This window comes from Papio anubis, chromosome X (genome assembly GCF_008728515.1).
Source record: "Papio anubis isolate 15944 chromosome X, Panubis1.0, whole genome shotgun sequence".
NCBI lineage: Eukaryota > Metazoa > Chordata > Mammalia > Primates > Cercopithecidae > Papio > Papio anubis.
Window position 1 is genome coordinate 97591846 of NC_044996.1, and position 20437 is coordinate 97612282.

At 40.4% G+C, this 20437-nt stretch overlaps 1 protein-coding gene and 2 pseudogenes across 5 annotated transcripts in view; 2 read left to right on the forward strand and 1 right to left on the reverse strand.

Moving 5' to 3' along the window:
* Positions 1–16016, reverse strand: part of ZNF81 (zinc finger protein 81) — a 95749-nt gene extending 79733 nt beyond the window's left edge. Inside the window, exons 1-2 of one of the 5 annotated variants that reach the window (XM_003917646.4) lie at positions 15931–16016; positions 5749–5965 (exon numbers count right to left, since the gene is read on the reverse strand). In XM_003917646.4, the coding sequence (XP_003917695.1) occupies positions 5749–5802 (54 nt within the window). In that variant the 5' untranslated portion in view covers positions 5803–5965; positions 15931–16016. Of the gene's footprint in view, positions 1–5748; positions 8185–9627; positions 9747–9894; positions 10675–12258; positions 13532–15930 lie in introns of those variants that run through there. The other 4 variants (XM_021932576.2, XM_031660943.1, XM_009197499.4 and 1 more) reach the window with 4 other exon arrangements.
* On the forward strand, positions 11041–11778 carry LOC101023981 (annotated as a pseudogene).
* Positions 16017–16037: 21 nt separating the features above from the next.
* Positions 16038–19038, forward strand: LOC101023278 (annotated as a pseudogene).
* The last annotated feature ends 1399 nt before the right edge of the window (positions 19039–20437 follow it).

Sequence of the window (20437 nt, forward strand, 5' to 3'; positions counted from 1 at the left end):
ATTCAACCTTGGCCATAAGAGAAATGTAAATTAAATCTATACTGAGATACTGTGTTGTAACCTACCAGACTGGCCAAAAAGAAAAAACGAATATGACAAGACACTGTGTTGCTTGGGTATGGTGAAAACAGACACTCATACAACTGACACAACCCACAAGGCAGGCAATTTTTCCATATCTATTAAGAATAAAAATGTGTAAACAAAACAAAATGAAAAGAGTAAAAATGTATATATCATCTGTCCTGGGAATTCTACTTGGAGAAATTTCTCTTTAAACATACTCTCTCTTGTGCTAAGATTTGTATAAGGATATTCATTGCAGTGTTGTGTACAATTGCAAAAGATTAGAAACCCTTTAAATGTCTATTAATATAAAACTGGTTAGCATATTTTGATATATTCATATAATACAATAAGACGTAGCCTTGTAAAGCAATGAGGTAACTCATTACATGTAGTGACACTGAATAATCACCAAGCTTTATTGTTAAGGGAGAAAAGCAAGTGCTGGAAATTTTGTATGCTAATATTTCAGTTTATTGTGTGTGTTTGTATGGACAGACTATCTGTATCTGCCTTGGGAAAGAATATATGGGCTACTGGGGTCAAAATTGGAGCGTACATTTTTTCTTTTCAAAAGATTATTATTATTAAGCATAATATTCATGTAGAAAAACATATGAAACAAATATTCACCTTAACTAATCATTCAAAGCAAATACCAACCTAATTATCACCACAATCTGAAAATAGAACATGGCCAGCTCCTTGGCCGGAAGCCTTTCTCATGCCTCTTTCCCTCCCTCCCTGCAACGCCCCTGGTCAAGAAAGCCACTATTCTGCCTCAGATGGTGAGCACTTCCTCACTTTGCTTTCAAGTTTTATCACCTACAAATGTACCCCTCTATACTATATGCTTTTGCTTTTCCTGTCTTAAAACTTCATATAAATTGAAACACAATAAATTCTTTGGTGTCTACCTTCTTTCACTCAACATTATGTTCAATTCATTTATTCACTCTATTTTTTTAAATTTTTCTTTCTTTCTTTTTTTTTTTTTGTAGAGATGGGGTCTCACTATGTTGCCCAGGCTGGTCTTGAACTCCTGGCCTCTAATGATCTTCCTGCCTCAGCCTCTCAAAGTGTTGGGATTATGAGTATGAGCTGTCACACCTGGCCCCACTCTATTATTGATGGGCATTTGCATTATTTCCAGCTTCTGGCTATTACAAGTAATGCTACAGTGAGCATTTATACATGGGTCCTGGTGCATCAGCCAAGGATTTCTGGTGGGTGTTTTCCTAGAACTGTTTCCTCATATGGTCTACATATGCATGGATGAATAAGGCTAAAAGGTCCCCAGAGATTGTACCGATTTACATTCTCATCAGCAGTGCTCCTCCTCCTCACTAACACTTGTCATTGTCACTGTTCTAAATTATAGCCATTCTGGTGGTGGTGGTAAGGGGTAGTTGTATTACATCGTGGTTTAAATTTGCATTTCCCTGATGAAAAATGAGATTGAGCACTGTCTCACGTGTCTAATAGCCATCTGAATATCTCCATCTGTTACATATCTGTTCAAGAAGGCCTCTGACTAGTGGGTATTCTGCTTTTTCTTGTTGTTTTGTTGTTCTTTATATATTCTGGGTATAAGTCCTCTGTTGTTTATATCTTCTCCCACTCTGTGGATTGCGATTTTCTTCTTTTTTTTTTTTTTTTTTTTTTTTGAGACAGAGTCTCACTTTTTTCACCTAGACTGGAGTGCAATGGCGCAATCTTAGCTCACTGCAACCTCTGCCTCCTGGGTTCAAACAATTCTCCTGCCTCAGCCTCCCAAGTAGCTGAGATTACAGGCGCCTGCCACCATGCCCGGCTAATATTTGTATTTTTAGTACAGACAGGGTTTCACCATGTTGGACAGGCTAGTCTTGAACTCCTGACTGACCTCAGGTGATCCACCCACCTCAGCCTCCTGAAGTGCTGGGATTACAGGTGTGAGCCACCGCGCCCAGCTGTGATTTTCTTTGGGGAAGTGATTATCATAAAAGTCAGGGTAGTAGTTAGCTCTGGGAGTAGAGGGATTGTGGAATGCTAACTATGGACTCTTTCTAGGCCTATGGAAGGATAACTCACTCGGCCATACATGTCTGTTCTGTGTGCTTTTCTGTAGGTATGTAATATTTCACAATAAAGACGTTTTTAAGTGTAACTATGATCCATTAACTTCACGCCCCTGTATGTATTTAAGAGAGGGTGTACACATGTGCACGGAGACATGATGAAGAATGTTCCTAGCAGCATTGCTTATAATTCATATTATATTTCACTGAAATATTTTAAATTAACAAAAATTGATAAAAATTTCTTTGGCCGGGCGTGGTGGCTCAAGCCTGTAATCCCAGCACTTTGGGAAGCCGAGATGGGCGGATCACGAGGTCAGGAGATTGAGACCATCCTGGTTAACACGGTGAAACCCCATCTCTACTAAAAAAAATACAAAAAAACTAGCCGGGCAAGGTGGCGGGCACCTGTAGTCCCAGCTACTCGGGAGGCTGAGGCAGGAGAATGGCGTAAACCCGGGAGGCGGAGCTTGCAGTGAGCTGAGATCTGGCCACTGCACTCCAGCCTGGGCGACAGAGCAAGACTCCGTCTCAAAAAAAAAAAAAAAAAAATTCTTTAATTGGCTACCTTCTGTGACAAAAAGGAGAAAAGAATGTGTTCTCAGCTGCTGTTATTTGCATAAAGAAACCCTAATCATACAAAGAAAAACTAACTAACCTGGTTATATGTATTAGAGAGAGCTGAGCAGACAGGAGAAAGATGGATAAGAGAATTTAGACCATAGAGCTTGAGTAGCCCTTATCCAAAATGCTTGGGATTAGAAGTGTTTGGGATTTTGGATTTTTTTCAGATTTTAGAATATCTGCATTATACTTAGGTTGGGCATCCCTAATCTGAAAATCCAAAATCCAAATGGGCATTTCCTTTGAATGTCATGTCAGTCCTCAAAACGTTTTGGATTTTGGAGCATTTTGGATTTTGTATTTTTGGATTAGGGATACTTAACCTGTATAGCTTTTTATATGTCTTTAATTTTTTGAGTCATTTTTCTATATTACTATTCAAAAAATTACGTTTTTTAAAAAACTACTACTAATATCTTTAGAATGATACGATGCTGCATCCATAAAACAAAAATAGCATGGGAATATTCTGAAGACAAAAAGAGCTACTTAAAAAATATAACAGCATTAATAAGAGATAGAAAAGAAGGTTTGGAAGATAAAGTTTTTTAAAAAATACTACTAAAGGGAGAGCAAAAGAGATAGAAATGGATATCAGTAAAGCAAATAATTTTTACAAAGCAGCATCGAAAACCAAATAAAAAGAGTTTTAGAAAAGCAGAGAAAATGTGCGTGTGAGTAGAAAAGGCCTAGGAAGACTTTGGACGGGCTTTCAAATAGGGCATAAAAATGATTTCTAGGCTGGGCACGGTGGCTCACTCCTGTAATCCCAGCACTTTGGGAGGCTGAGGTGGGCAGATCACAAGTTCAGGAGATCGAGACCATCCTGGCTAACACGATGAAACCCTGTCTCCACTAAAAATACAAAAAAAATAGCCGGGTGTGGTAGTGGGTGCCTGTAGTCCCAGCTACTCGGGAGGCTGAGGCAGGAGAATGGTGTGAACCCAGGAGACGGAGGTTGCAGTGAGCCGAGATTACACCACTGCACTCCAGCCTGGGCAACAGGGTGAGACTCCATCTCAAAAAAAAAAAAAAAAAAATTACTTCCAATCTATAATTATATTCTCAGCCAAAAAGACAAGTTTAGTGTCAGGATCAAATAGGTATATTTCCATGGCATTCATATTTATATTTCTACACATAAATTTATACAGTTATATGTATTCAGTAAATATATTTCTGCATGACATTTTCAGACATGCAAAGTTTCATAAAATGTACCTGTCGGGCATCCATTTTCAAGGATATACTGCAGGATGTGCTCCCCACAAAATGAAGGGGCAAGCCAAGAAAGAGGAAGACATAAGCTCCAGGAAACAGATCTGACTCAAGAGAGAAGTCAAGGGGATTTCCTGGGAGATGGTAAAGAGAAGACACCAAGGTAACAGCTCTGTATCAAACTGAGAAAGTCACCAGTCCAGACTTTAGCAAGTCAAGCTCCAGGAGAGATTTCTTCAAAGAGAAGACAATGATGCCCAGAAGTGAGAGCAGCCCCACCTATTACTGGCTATTTACTGTGTAAACCTGGGCCAAATGGTTTTTCTCTGCGCCCCAGTTTTCTCCTATGCCCCAGTTTTCCCCTCTGTGACATGGGGATAATAATGGCACTTACTGGGCATGGTGGCTCGGACCTGTAGTCCCAGCTACTTGGGAGGCTGAGGTAGGAGGATCACTTGAGCTCAGGAGTTCGAGGTGGCAGTGAGCTATGATTGTGCCACTGCACTTCAGCCTGGGCAACAGAGTGAGACTCTGTCTCTAAAGATAATAATAACAATGGCACCTACTTCATGAGGTTGTTGTGAAGATGGGTGAACACACGTAGAGTACATGTAACAGTGCTTGGCATGCAGTAAATGTTGTATGACTGCTTTTAATTATTATCACTGTGATTATCACCTAATGTGTTTGAATATATAGAAAGGAGATCTAAACACCAGGGAAGAATTTGGAGTTGAATGATTGATATGTATATAGTAATGCAAACAAATGACTGAGACAGAAAATTGTTAATTCCAAGGAAAAGAAAAAAGTTGTGCAGAAATAGTCATCACAGCATGGATACCATGGGATTCAATGATCAACACCGACCATGAATCTCACCAAACCAATGATATACCTATCTTAGGGAGGTGGGGTTAGGAAACGGGTATGTGAGTGGGGGAGTAAAGAAAAGCTCAATCTCGCCGGGCGCGGTGGCTCAAGCCTGTAATCCCAGCACTTTGGGAGGCCGAGACGGGCGGATCACGAGGTCAGGAGATCGAGACCATCCTGGCTAACACGGTGAAATCCCATCTCTACTAAAAAAATACAAAAAACTAGCCGGGCGTGGTGGCAGGCGCCTATAGTCCCAGCTACTCGGGAGGCTGAGGAGGAGAATGGCGTAAACCCGGGAGGTGGAGCTTGCGGTGAGCTAAGATCCGACCACTGCACTCCAGCCTGGGCCACAGAGCGAGACTCCATCTCAAAAAAAAAAAAAAAAAAAAAAAGAAAAGAAAAGCTCAATCTCTATCTTCCATAGTGGAAAGCCAATAGATAACACCAAAACATTCTTTAAAACTATTAAAAAGAGTAAAGGTGCTTGCTTCTGGGGAGCTGGAATCTGGCAGAAAGCAAAGCATGGAAGAGGTTTTTTTTTTTTTTTTTTTTTTTTTTTTAAACAAGACTTAGAGAACTATTTGATTAAATGAAACTAAGAGCTAATTGCAAATTACCAAGTGGCGACAAATATTCATAAAAATATGCAAGAATGATAAAGGGCTATTAACCTGAGTATTTTCAAAAGCCTCTTTTAAAATCCATAAGCTAAGATAAATAAATCAGCAACGGACAGGAGAAGGAAATTCACAAAAGGGAAATAAATGACCAATACAAATGGGGGTGGAGGAAATTTTCCTGCCTGGTAAAAAAAAAGTACTAGAAATGAAAACTATGAGATAGTATCTTTCCTTCAGGGCTCTGGATGAATTCCAACCCCTGGGCACCTCTTCCTCCTCCTCACCTCACAGGCACTGCCATGTTCCCCTGGCTGGGGAGCGTCCTCATTAGCTGGCATGTTCCCGACGGACTTGGACGTCAGCCCTGGGGCTTCCTTGCTGATAACTCTATAATTCCAGTGGAATCAGTGGACTCAACGGGGACTGCTGGGGTCAGAAGGAAGATCCTGCAGCCTTCACTATGAGATCTGGCCCAGGGACTCTGCAGAGACTCCAAGAACCCTGGAAAGACAGTGTCCATATGATCAGAGGCAGACAGCACTCACTACACAGACATCTCCTGGGGGAACCAAAGTACAGTTCACTGCACTGGATACTGTGAGGTAGATAAAGTCCAAGAAACACATATTCTGCTTATCAATTAAAATAGAATATGAGCAAGAGCATGAGATTTGGACTAAAATTAATAAAGGTTTAAATTCTAGCTCTGCCAACCTTTAGCTATGAGAACATGAAAAAGCTTCTTCAGGTTTATTTTTCAAAATGAATTTGAAATATTTATCTCAAGTGGCTATGAAAATTAGATGAGATTATGTTTCAATGGTACTTAGCACTGAACTGGCCCCAGGTAAACAATTAATACATGTTAGCAAGTAGTGTTATAAGGAAGCATGTAATGTGCAGAACCAGGTAATTTGCACAACAAATCTTTCATCTATGTGTTGTTAAAATCATTATTATTTCATTTTATGCATACAGAATTAGAGGTTTAGTGGTGTTAAGTCAAACCCAGTCTACCAGGCTCCAAAGTTCACGTTGTCAAGGTTATATCACATGATACCTTTTCCCTGGTAGGTTCAAAATAAATGTGGTTCTGTTTAACAGATGGTGAAAATATGACCCTGAGTTCAGAATAAAAAAGTTAAGTAAAATTTCTTGAGACAGAAGAGACACGCTATAAGAAAAATATTAATAGCCTGGAACTAAAGTTTTTTAATTAACTCAAAAATATCCAGAGGTAAAACTGTTTCCTCATTGAGGGAACTAGTGTCTCTGTGTCCAAGTTGAGGTACAATTTTATTCTGATCAATTATTAGAGGCACTGTAGATTTAGTCATTCTTGTTAAGAAATGAAAAATATCTACTTAAAAAGAAGAGGAACTTAAGACAACAGAAGTAAGAATGGGATGAAGAGGAAAAGTGAAAGCAAAATAAATAAAGAGTAAAATAAAATAAAAGGCATGAACAAGTTAAATTTTAAAAACATAAAAAGGATGTTATATCAAAACAAGAGGAAAAATATACTTTCTTCTCTTATAATAATGGAACTTTTACAAAATTCCTTCAAATAACTTGGCCACCAAAAAATCTGATAAATGTTTTAATATTGGGAATTGACAGGCTTACATTCTCTGATCGTAACATAAGATGTTCAACAACATCAGTCATTAGGAAAATGCAAATCAAAACCAAAATCTTTCATGTATTAGGAAACCATGTCACATCCACTAAAATGGCTAACATAAGAAGAAAAGACAATAACAAGTGTTGGTGAGCTGTGAATAAATTGGGGCTCTCAAACATTGCTGGTTGGATTGTAAAATGGTACACTCATTCTGAAAAAACATTTTGGCAGTTTCTCAAAATATCAACCATAAAGTCACCATATAACCCAGAAATTCCACTCATAGGTATCTATGCAAGAGAAATTTTTAAAAACCCATGTCCATTCCAAAACTTGTATACAAATATTCACAGCAGCATTATTTATAGCAGCCAAAAAGTAGAAACAATCCAAATGTTTGATGTCAATTGATGAATGGATAAACAAAATTTGGCATATATACACAATGGAATATTATAACATTTGGTAATACAAAAGAAGTACTAATACTACAACATGGATGAACCCTGAAAACTCTACCCTCAGTGAAAGAAGCCAGTCACAAAAGACCACATATTTGTGATTCCATTCATGTGAAATATCCAGAATAGGCAAATCCACAGAGACAGAAATAGAATAGTGGTTGCCTAGGGCTGAGAGTATGAGGTGGCTGGCATGAATGGTGAATGTCTACTAATAAGGACAGGATTTCTTTTGGGGGTGTTGAAAAGGTCCTAAAATTAGATTGTGGTGATGGCTGCACAACTCTGTTAATATACTAAAAACCACTGAGCTGCATACTTTAAGTGGGTGAATTTTATGGTATTGGAATATACCTAAATAAATCTTATTTTTTAAAAGGGGAAGAAAAGAAACGTTTTCCTAAATAACCCAGGATCAAAGTGGGAAATCAATACAGAAGCTATACAAATTTTACCAGAAGTTACGGAATACAGCATTGTATTTGGAGTGAAATTTACTGCTTTAAATAGCGTTGTTTTTAATTAAAAATAAATACAACCCCAAAATGAGCTATATATTCAACCTAAAACATTAGAATTAGAAAAAACAAAATTAAGCAAAACAAAAACCAAAACCAGGAAGTAATTAATAAAAATAAAACCTTAACTAAATCAAATAAATATAGGAGGCTTAAAGAAAAAAAAGAAATGAAATGACCAATGTAGCCGGGCGCAGTGGCTCATGCCTATAATCTCAGCACTTTGGGAGGCCAACGTGGGAGGATCGCTTGAGCCCAGGAGTTTGAGCCCAACCTGGGCAACATGGTGAAACCTCATCTCTACAAAAAAAAAAAGAAAAATTAGCCAGGCATGGTTGTGTGCACCTGGAGTTCCAGCTATTCAGGAAGACTGAGGTAGAAGGATTGCTTGAGCCTGGGAAGTCGAGGCTGCAATGAGCCCCAATTGCACCACTGCACTCCAGCCTGGATGACAGAGTGAGACCCTGTCTCAAAAAAATAAATAAACAAATGGAAATGACCGATGTCATTTAAAAAACTCTCTAGCAAATCAGATAAAGGAGTCAAGAATGTGTACGTGTGTATGTGTGTGTGTGTGTGTGTAGATAGATATAGGAATAACATAAGATAATTATCATCATCAGTCATTAGGAAAATATAAATCAAAACCCAAATCTTCCATTTGATTAGGAGACCATGTCTGTGCAAGATAAATGAAAACATATGTCCATTCCAAAACTTACACACAAATAGTCACAGCAGCATTACTCATAATAGCCAAAAGGCAGAAATAATCTAAATATCCATCAACTGATGAATGGATAAACAAAATTTGCCATATATATATACAATAGAATATTATTATTTGGTAATAAAGAAGTATGGATACCAGCCGGGCGCGGTGGCTCAAGCCTGTAATCCCAGCACTTTGGGAGGCCGAGACAGGCGGATCACGAGGTCAGGAGATCGAGACCATCCTGGCTAACACGGTGAAACCCCGTCTCTACTAAAAAATACAAAAAATTAGCCGGGCGAGGTGGCAGGCGCCTGTGGTCCCAGCTACTCTGGAGGCTGAGGCAGGAGAATGGCGTGGACCCGGGAGGCAGAGCTTGCAGTGAGCTGAGATCCGGCCACTGCACTCCAGCCTGGGCGACAGAGCGAGACTCCGTCTCCAAAAAAAAAAGAAGTATGGATACCTACTACAACATGGAAGAGCCTTGAAACTATAGAAACCACACACACACATACGCATATACATGTATTTGAAATGAGAGGAAAATCTTTCCCAGATAGGAAGGTGTTTAAAGCAGTTATTGCAGAACATTATGCAAACTGTATAGCAATGCATTTTAATACTGCCATAAAACAAGTGCTTCCCTAGTAAAATGCAAATTAATAAAGTTAATATAAGAAAAGAAAAGAGACCAGGTGCGGTGGCTCACACCTGTAATCCTAGAACTTTGGGAAGCCAAGGCTGGCTGATATCAGTTGAGGCCAGGAGTTCAAGACCAGCTTAGCCAACATGGTGAAACGTCATCTCTACTAAAAGTACAAAAATTAGCCGGGAATGGTGGCACGCACCTGTAATTTCAGCTACTTGGGAGGCTGAGGCAGGAGAATCGCTTGAACCCAGGAGGCAGAGGTTGCAGTGAGTTGAGATCGCACAAACTGCACTCCAGCCTGGGTGACAGAGTGAGACTCTATCAAAAAACAAAACAAAGCAAAAAAATAGAAAAGAAAGAAGAGACTAGTACATGTAGAAGAGACCAGAAAAAAAATTAAGTGACACAAGAAACACAAATCGGAAGACTCTGAAAGGTAGAAAGGTAAGGAGGACAGCTTACAGACCTCAGGACTTGAACAGCACAGTGGTTGAGTTCCCTGGGTTTTCCTTTATCCTCCCATATATCATCAAAAGGTACTGGAGAAACTTACAACTCAGAACCATCAACTGGAACAGCTTCCCCCCGCCAAAAAAAAAAATATGGCTCCAAGAAAAGCCATTCCTGTTAAAGGACCAGGAAAAAGGTGACTTCACTGAACAGAAAACCTTTTTGAAGATACCCAGCCTTCCCCAGCCAAACACTAATGGAATGCACATTCCTTTCAATCACCTGTTGAACATTCTGCAAATAGACCATACCGGGGGTCAGAAAACACCTCCACAAATTGAAGTCATACAGAGTATGTTCTCTGATTATAACAGCATAGAACTATCAATCAATAACAGAAAGATAACAGGAAAATCTCCAGATACTTTAAAATTAAATAATATATTTCTATATGATCCATGGATCAAAGATGAAGTCCCAAGGGAAATTAAAACATGATGAATGAAAATGAAAAATGTAACATCAAAATTTGTGGGGTACAGATAAAGCACTGTTGAGAGGGAACATTATAGCACTAAATGTTTATATGAGAAAAGAGGAAAGGTCTTAAATCAATAATCTAAGCTCCCACCTCAAGAAACTAGAAAAAGAAGAGAAAACTCAAACTAAGCAGAAGGAAGTAATAAATACAAGAGCAGAAATCAGGCCGGGCGCGGTGGCTCAAGCCTGTAATCCCAGCACTTTGGGAGGCCGAGACGGGCGAATCACGAGGTCAGGAGATCGAGACCATCCTGGCTAACCCGGTGAAACCCCGTCTCTACCAAAAAAAATACAAAAAACTAGCTGGGCATGGTGGCGGATGCCTGTAGTCCCAGCTACTCGGGGGGCTGAGGCAGGAGAATGGAGTAAACCCGGGAGGTAGAGCTTGCAGTGAGCTGAGATCCGGCCACTGCACTCCAGCCTGGGCGACAGAGCGAGACTCCGTCTCCAAAAAAAAAAAAAAAAAAAAAAAAAAAAAAAGAGCAGAAATCAATGAAATTGAAAACAGAAAAACAATAGAAAAAAATAAATCCAACAGTTGGTCTCTTGAAAAGAACAATAAAACTTGTAATCCTCCAGCAAGATTGACAAAGATTAAAAAAGAGAAGACACGACTAGAAAGATGGTAGAGCAAGAGCAAAGAAAAATCCCTTTGGTTCCAGAAAATCTCCTGAAAAAGAGGAAGGCTTATCAAGCCCTCAAAGCCACCCAGGCAAAGCAGGCACTTTTGGCAAAGAAGGAGCAGAGAAAAGGAAAAGGGCTCAGGTTTAAGTGACTGGAATCATTCCTACATGACTCCTGGAGGCAGAAAGGTGACAAGGTGTGTCTCAGACGACTAGAAGTGAAACCTCATGCCTTGGAATTGCCAGATAAACAATCCTTGGCTTTTGCTGTACGCATCGAAAGGATTGATGGCATAAGTTTATTGGTGCAGAGAACCATTGCAAGACTTCGCCTAAAGAAAATTTTTAGTGGTGTCTTTGTAAAAGTTACCTCCCAGAACCTAAAAATGTTGCATACAGTGGAAACTTACGTGACCTGGGCATTTCCAAATCTGAAGTCTGTTCGGGAACTCATTTTTAAACGTGGACAAGCCAAGGTCAAGAATAAGATCATCCCTCTGACAGACAACACAGTGATTGAGGAGCACCTGGGGAAGTTTGGTGTTATTTGCTTGGAAGACCTCATTCATGAAATTGCCTGCCCAGGGAAGCATTTCCAGATCTCATGGTTCTTGAGCCCTTTCCACCTCTCAGTGGCCCATCATGCTACCAAAGATAGAGTGGGCTTCCTCAAGGAGATGGGCACACCTGGCTATCGGGGTGAACACATAAATCAGCTCAGCTGCCAGCTGAACTAGACCCAGGTGTCAAACTGCAGTAAATTTGTATCAGTGAAGTAGAAGCATGTGTTTTTATTTTGGGGAGGGGGGAATTTTTATCAAGTATCTTCAGAGAAGTTTCTTTCCTGCTTTATCTTCAAAAACTGGAAAGGAAGGGTCAAAGAAAAGACAGTAGCTCATGCCTGTAATCCCAGCACTTTGGGAGGCCAAGGCAGGCGGATCACCTGAGGTCGGGAGTTCGAGACCAGACTGATCAACATGGAGAAACCCCGTCTCTACTAAAAATACAAAAATTAGCCGGGCATGGTGGCGCATGCCTATAATCCCAGCTACTTGGGAGGCTGAGGCAGGAGAATTGCTTGAACCTGCCTGGGAGGCGGAGGTTGCGGTGAGCCAAGATTGTACCATTACACTCCAGCCTGGGCAACAACAGCAAAACTCCGTCTCAAAAAAAAAAAAAGAAAAGAAAAGACAGTAGCTTATGTTCATGGCAAGCACCTCTCATCACAGTCCAGTTCCAAGGAAAATTCCAGCATTTTCTACATTGACTGCCGCCTCATCTGAAATCAGCACATTACACGGAGGAAGGAGTCCTGCTTTGCTGCATCTTCTATCCTAGGGTTTAATGTTGGTTAATGAGTAACTCTAGCATTTGTATAAGGCTTCCTAAGACTCCTACAGCAGTCGACCAAGCCCAGGGACATAATTGAATCTGAAGATTTCTGCAGCCTTGTTTTGAAAAAGACTTGGAATACACATAGGAAGAAAGGCACAAAAATAAATGTTCACTTGTCTCTGTGAAAAAAAAAAAAAAAGAGAGAGAGAGAGAGAAGACACGAAGACACAAATTACCAATATTAGAAATGAAACACAGAGATGTAACTACAGATCCCACAGCCATTAAAACAGGGGTATCTAATCTTTTGGCTTCCCTGGGCCCCACTGGAAGAAGAAGAATTGTCTTTCACCACACATAATATACAGTAACACTAACGACAGCTGATGAGCTTAAAAAAAAATTGCAAAAAAAAACCTCTCAATAATATTTTAAGAAAGTTTACAAATTTGTGTTGGACTGCATTCCAAACTGCCCTGAGCCACATGTGGCCCACAGACCGCGGGCTGGACAAGCTTGCATTAAAAGGATAGTAAGGGAATACCACAACAATTTTGTGCACATAAATTCAACAACTTGGATGAAACAGTCCAATTCCTTGTAAAACTCAAAGTACCACAATTAACCCACTATTAAATGCAGGTTGACTGTCTCTTATCCAAAATGCTCGGGAACAGAAGTGTTTCAGATTTCAGATTTTTTTTAAATTTTGGAATATATGCATATACATAACAAAGTATCTTGTAGAACGGGACTCAAGTATACACACATAATTCATTTATGTTTCATGTACACTATGTTCCCTTATAACTTTGTGCATGAAACAAAGTTTTCACTGCATTTTGACTGTGACCTGTCACAAAATCAGGTGTGAAATTTTGCTTGTGGCATTATGTCGGCACTCAGAAAGTTTTGGATTTTGAAGCATTTTGAATTTCAGATTTTTGAATTAGGGATGCTTAACCTGTAGATAGTCTAAAACGATATTAAATAGATAATCTGAATAGTTACATAACTATTTCAGACATTGAAGCCATGATCAAAAAGCTTCCAAATGGAAGTTTCCAGGCCCAGATGGCTTCACCGGAGAAGTCTACCAAATATTTAAACATTTAAATAAAAATTAGTACTTATTCTACACAATCTCTTCCAGAAAATAGAAGAGGAGAAAATAGTCCCCAACTCATTCAATGAGGCCAGTATTACCCTAATACTAATACTAAAACCAGACAAGGCCAAGAGCAGTGGCTAACACCTGTAATCCCAGCACTTTGGGAGGCCGAGACGGGTGGATCACGAGGTTAGGAGATCGAGACCATCCTGGCTAACACGGTGAAACCCCGTCTCTACTAAAAAATACAAAAAACTAGCCGGGCGAGGTGGCAGGCGCCTGTAGTCCCAGCTACTCGGGAGGCTGAGGCAGGAGAATGGCGTAAACCCAGAAGGCGGAGCTTGCAGTGAGCTGAGATCCGGCCACTGTACTCCAGCCTGGGCTAGAGCGAGACTCCGTCTCAAAAAAAAAAAAAAAAAAGACCAGCCTGGGCAACATAGTGAGACCCCATTTACAAAAAATAATAAAATTAGCTGGGTGTGGTGGCATGTGCCTGCAGTCCCAGCTACTCAGGGGGCTGAGGCAGAAGGATCACTTGAGGCTGGGAAGTCAAGGTTGCAGTGAGCCATGATCACACCACTGCACTCCAGCCTGAGGAACAGAGTGAGAGCCTGTCTCAAAAATAAAAAATAAAACCAGATGAAGATAGTATAAAAAAGAAAACTATAGACAAATATTTCCCATGAACTTAGATGCAAAAATCCTCAAAAAAGCATTAGCTAATCAATTCCTTCAATATATCCAAAGAATTATACATCACAACCAAGTAGGGTTTATTCCAGGAATGTAAGACTAGTTCAATATTCAAAAATCAATCAGCGTAACCCTCCATACTGACAAGCTAAAAAAGAAAAAAAAAATCACAAGATCATAAAAATTCATACAGTGCTGATGAAATTCAACACCCATTCATGATAAAAACTACTTTTGAAATTTAGAATAGAGGGGAACTTCCTCAGCTCAAAAAAGAGGGTCCAAAAAAAGAAAGCCCTACAGCTAAAATCATACTTAGTGGTAAAAGGTTGAATATTTTCCCCCTAAGGCTGAAAACAAAGCAAAGATGTCCACTCTCACCACTCTTATTCAGCATAGTACTGGAACTTCTTGCCAGTGTAAGGGAAGAAAAGCAGAGGTATAGAGATTGCAAAGAAAGAAATAAAACTATCCCTGTTTGTATATGACATGACTGCTCATGCAGAAAACCCAAGGAATCTACCAAAAAAGAAGTAAAACCTAATAAGTGAGCTCAGCAAGATCGCAGGATACAAGACCAACAGACAAAACTCAATTGTATTCCTATATATAAGCAGCAATTTGAAAGATAACACCATTTACAACCACTGCAAAAAAAAATAAATCTTAGGTATAAATTTAATAAGATGTATAGAACTTGGGTGATGAGAATTATAATACACCATTTACAGAAATTTTAAAAGATCTAAATAAATAGAGAGACATACTATGTACATGGATTAGAACACTTGACACAGTTAAGACTTAACTTCTTCCCGAGTTGGTATACCGGTTTAATGTAATTCCTATCAAAATCCAAGCAAGATGCTTTGTAGATAGAGACAAGATTTTCTAAAATGCATATAGGAAAGGCAAGGGAACCACAGGCATTAAAACAATTTTGAAAAAGAATAAAGTGAGAGGAATCACTCTATCCAATTCAAGACAGCATGGTAGTACTGGCACAGGGATAGACACAGACAATGAACTGAATAGCAAACCCAGAAAGAGCCTACACACAAGTATGGCCAACTTATTTTTGACAATTGTGAAAGACAAGTCAATGGAGGAAAGATAGTCTTTTCAACAAATGGTGCTTGAGTCTGGACATCCATAAGCAAATTAATTCACCTCGACCTAAGTCTCATACTTTATATAAAAGTAACTCACAGTGGATCACAGACAGCAGTAAGGAGACACAGACAAATCACCATCACAGTGGAGAATTTCTCTCTCCTCAAAGTAATAGAAGAAGCAGACAAAAAAGGATAGATTAGATTTTCTATGACACAACTGACGACTAAATAATTAAATATTATTTTCAAGTTATATACAGAACGTTTCTAAAAATTCACCACGACTAGGCCATAAGTCTCCTTATATTTCAAGGAATGAGCTTCACGTAGATATTTTTCTAACACAGAAAACTAAGGTTAGAAATCCATTACAACGATAAAGTTTTGCACACTGAAACTCCACTTTTGAATAACTCCTGGGTAAAAGACAAATGAATACAAGTTAACACTCTTAAAAAACATAATGCTCCAAACCCAATGGGGCTTAGAATGAACTTTAAGACCTTAACGGTGATATTAGAAAAGAGAAAAGCCTGCAAAATGATGAGCGAATCATCTAACTCAAGTTAGATAAACGATTCCATCACTGACCACACAGAATCGCCCAGCACTCACCCTCCCCGGCCCCCCATCACCTCCACATCCCTGGGCACTGAACGTCGAATCCTCCTGACAACTATCAAACCCCGGCTGAGAACCGGCGAGAACCGCAGCCGCTTCCGGTCACTACCCCTAGCACCGCCCTTTTTCTGGGTTTGGGACTTCGCATGAGTGAGGGAAACGGAGGGGGGTCCGCGCGTGCGCAAAACCACCTTTGAAGCTGCTGTTAGCCAGGAGTCAACATGGAGAAGTTACGGAAGTGGTGCTTTGGGACGTTGGGTGACCCTCGGCGGCGTGGTCAGGTGGGGAACATGGCCGCGCCCACGTCGCGCTTCCCCATGGGGTACACCATGTTGGAGGAGTGTCCATTCCGTATTGAGGATGAGGACACCTCTAAACTCACAGAGCAGGCTGTCTGCTCTAAACTCAGGTGGAGCTGTCCCGCTGGTGGCGGGGAGCAAGGGTGGGGACGTTTCTCTGGGCGGGCTAACTGGAGGAGGGGTCTTTGGATCTGTAGTCTACGAATCTGTGTCATACCGTTCCGAGACACTGAAGGGCCTCTTGGAAAGAATCAGGCGGCTGCGGCTATCTCCTGGCAGATACCACAGGATGAGAAGCGGGGAGACGTCAGGCTGGTTACAGGCTTTTCCTAGGACATACCACAAGGGAAGGAGGAGGAGAAATCAGGGCTGTGCAAGCCCTCCTAGGATATGCCATGAGGTGGGAAAAGGGGAGAACTGAGTGCTGGGTTCCCCTCCTGCTGTGCCTGTGGGGCTTGGATGCGGGGTTTGAATGCTCCAGCAATCTACCTTATCTCCCACTCCATCTACCCCAACTAAAAAGGGACTATGTATCAATACTAATAATTTTTAATGTATCCCTAGTCCAATACAATATGTCAATAAAAATATTTAGGAAACTTTATTATTTTTATTTCCTCATGAAGTAAAATACATGCGGTCATGGTGCCCTTCCTTTTGAAATGTAGCTTTAATACAAGGCTCTGCTTATACCCTTCAACCAGTTTGCTGCCCCATACCACCTCCAATGTGTAAATTCTGGAGATGCCACTGCCCTCTGGGAGATGTCACTGGAGCAGAAGGGGAAGAAGTCGTGCAGCCCTTCACCTAAGAATGCCTATTCATCCTTCAAAACCAAGTTCAAATATCTCCTCCTCCAGAGAATCCTCCTGACAGCTAGAAGCCTGTGTGCCCTCCTGAAAGCCTTTCTGAATCCTCAGGTGAAAAAAATATTTTGAGAGGACCTGGTGTAGGCTGAAGTGTGGACTTGCTAGGGGCTCTCAGTCCAGTCTTATCCCCTCTGGTCCTCGGTTTAACAATCTTGAAGGTTAGAGGTGTCCTAGTCCAGTTAGTCTCAAACTAATTTGTAGTCTGACAGATCCAGCAATCAATAAGGGAGACTGCACACCAGGGGCACCATGGGCAGCTCAGTAAGCAAAGGAAAAGATAGATTTCTTATGGGATTTTGAGGAATAGTGGAGTTCAGATGAAATTTAAATGAAGCAGTGTTTTAGTGGGTTCAAAGCAAAGCAGGGCTGTATATAAAGGGTCATTGATAGGTCTCAACTGTGAAGTGAACCCAGAGTGCTGTTTCCTTGGGAACAATTTAGATGTAGAATTTTGTGTCCCCCGATAACTCTTGCCTAAAGCTTTGCACCTGGGTTGAAAATTGAATCTTGCTTCTCTGTCTGGTAGTGACTTAGAATCTCCCATGAGTCAGATGTTTCACTCTTACTGATATCATTTCAAACAGCAAAGTTTCTGATAGTCTATGATTGTAGAGAACAAAGTTTCTCATTGACTAAGAAAGCAATAGGCATTTAAAGTAGGGGTTCTTTATGGCATTACAACTGCAGCATGTCCTTAAAAGAAATGTTTCTTGTGAATTTTGCATTTGGCTTTATATGTGTCTGTTCTTCCATCCTGATGAATAGCAAGGCAGATTTTTATAGTCCAATTTCATTTTTATTTTCTTAGAGAGTTGGTATCTTTGTCCATTTTCTGCTACTATAACAGAATTGGGTAATTTATAAAGAAAAGAAGCTTATTTGGCTCATAGTTCTGGAGATTGGGAAGTCCAACGTCGTGCCAGCATCTGGTGAGGGCCTTATTGCTGCATTATTCCATGGCAGAGGACAAGAGGACAAGCAAGTGTATGAACAAAGAGAAAGCACAAAGGACTGGGCTCACTTTATAACAACCCACTCTTCAGGCGACTAACCCTCTCCCTCAGTGACAGCATTAATCAGTTTATGAGAATGGAGCCTCCACGGCCTATTCACTTTTTAAAGGCCCCACCTCCTAATACTGTTACAATGACAATTTCAATATGAGTTTCAGAGGAGACAAACATTCGAACCATAGCAGTTGAACTTTGATTATTCCAGCTTGTCATTCTGCCCTTGCATCCCTGGTCTGGGCAAATGTTTGTTGAATGAATAAATGAAAGAAGAAATGGAATCAGTGGAAGCATATTTGGCATGCATGCACTTCTAATAGAGTGCCAAGAATCACTGTTAGTGTTCTTGGATGTCATAATGGTACCAAAAAAAAGTTCTGTTAGACCACTTCAGAGAAGAAGGAAATATAGAACCAGCAAACATATAAAGAGATGTTCAAAGTTATTTGTGATTAGGGAAATACAAATCAAGATCTGATAAAATGACATTTTATACCCATTCAAATTGCAAAAACGTAAAAGTCTGATAATACCAAGAGTTGGAGAGTATGTGGGCCAACAGGATCTTTTTGCCCTGTTGAAGGAATGTAAATCAGTGCAACCACTTTAGAAAATATTTTTGCACTTTCTCCTACAGTGAATATATACATGCCTTACAATCCAGTAAGTCCACTCTCATGAATGTAGCCAAGAGAAACACTTGCACAAGAAACCTAAGATATGTATGTTTCTTAGTCTGTTTTCTGTTGCTTACAACAGAATACCTGAAACTGGGTAATTTCTAAAGAAAAGGAATTTTTTCTTACAGTTCTGGAGGCTGAGAAGTCTAAGATTGAAGGGCTGTAACTGGTGAGGGCCTTCTTTCTGGTAGGGAGTCTGCAGAGTCCCAAGGTAGCACAGGGAAGGGGCTGAGCATGCTAGCTAAGGTCTCTCTTCCTCTTCTTTTTTTTTTTTTTTTGAGACGGATTCTTTCTCTGTCGCCCAGGCTGGAGTCCAGTGGTGCAATCTTGGCTGGCTGCAACCTCTGCCTCCCAGGTTCAAGCGATTCTTCTGCCTGAGCCTCCTGAGTACTTGGGATTATAGGCATGTGCCACCATGCCTGGCTAATTTTTGTATTTTTAGTAGAGACGGGGTTTCACCATGTTGGTCAGGCTGGTCTTGAACTCCTGATCTTGTGATCTGCCCACCTCAGTCTCCCAAAGTGCTGGGATTACAGGTGTGAGCCACTGCATCCGGCCTCTCTTCCTTTTCTTATAAAGTCACTAGTTCCACTCCCATGATAACCCATTAGTCCACTAACTCATTAATGGATTAATCCATTCATGAGGGCAGGGCAGAGACCTCAACACTCAGTCACCTCTTGAAGGCCCCACCTCTCAATACGGCTACATTGGGGATTAAATTTCAACATGAGTTTTGTAGGGGACAAATATTCAAACCATACCAGCATGGCATCCTGTTCACAACAGGAAAACCTGGAAACAAAAATGATGCTCATCAACAGGAGTCATAATGAATGAACTAGAACAACACCCAACAATATGAATGAATATTAAGGGGGAGGAACTATAATCCCAAAAGATTATATAAAGCTTAACACACTTTTATAAACTTAAAAGCTACTAATATAGGCTGGGCACAGTGGCTCATGCCTGTAATCCCAGCACTTTGGGAGGCCAAGGTGGGATGATCTCTTGAAGCCAGGAGTTCAAGACCAGCATGGGCAATAAAGTGAGATCCCCGTCCCTACAAAAATTTTAAAAATTAGCCAGGTGTGGTGGTGTGTGCCTGTAATCACAGCTACTCAGGAGGCTGAGGTGGGAGGATCCCTTGAGCCTCTTGAGGAGTTCAAGGCTGCAGTGAACTATGATAGTGCCACTGCACTCCAACCTGGGTGACAGAGCAAGACCCTGTCTCTTAAAAAAAAAAAAAAAGCTACTAATATAAAGGATATGAACTATTTAGGATTTTGTGTAGTTGCAATAAAATTACATTAAAAAGAAATTTAAAAACGATGAACTTGGGATTCAGGATGATATTTACCTCAGTTGAGGGTGGGGGCAAGGCAACGAATTGGGGGACTCCATGGATAGGTAGAGGTTATCATCAAGTCTGTACCTTTTCTTTTGGGTGGTAGGTGCATATATTCATTCATTCACTCATTCATTTTAGAGACTGAGTCTCACTCTGTTGCTCAGGCTGGGATGCAGTGGCACGATCATAGCTAATTCGATAATTAAAAGTAACTAAATATTTAAATTAATTGGGAAAACTAATATGTTATATAATGTGATAGTTAATATTGAGTGTCAACTTGATTGGATTGAAGGATGCAAAGTATTG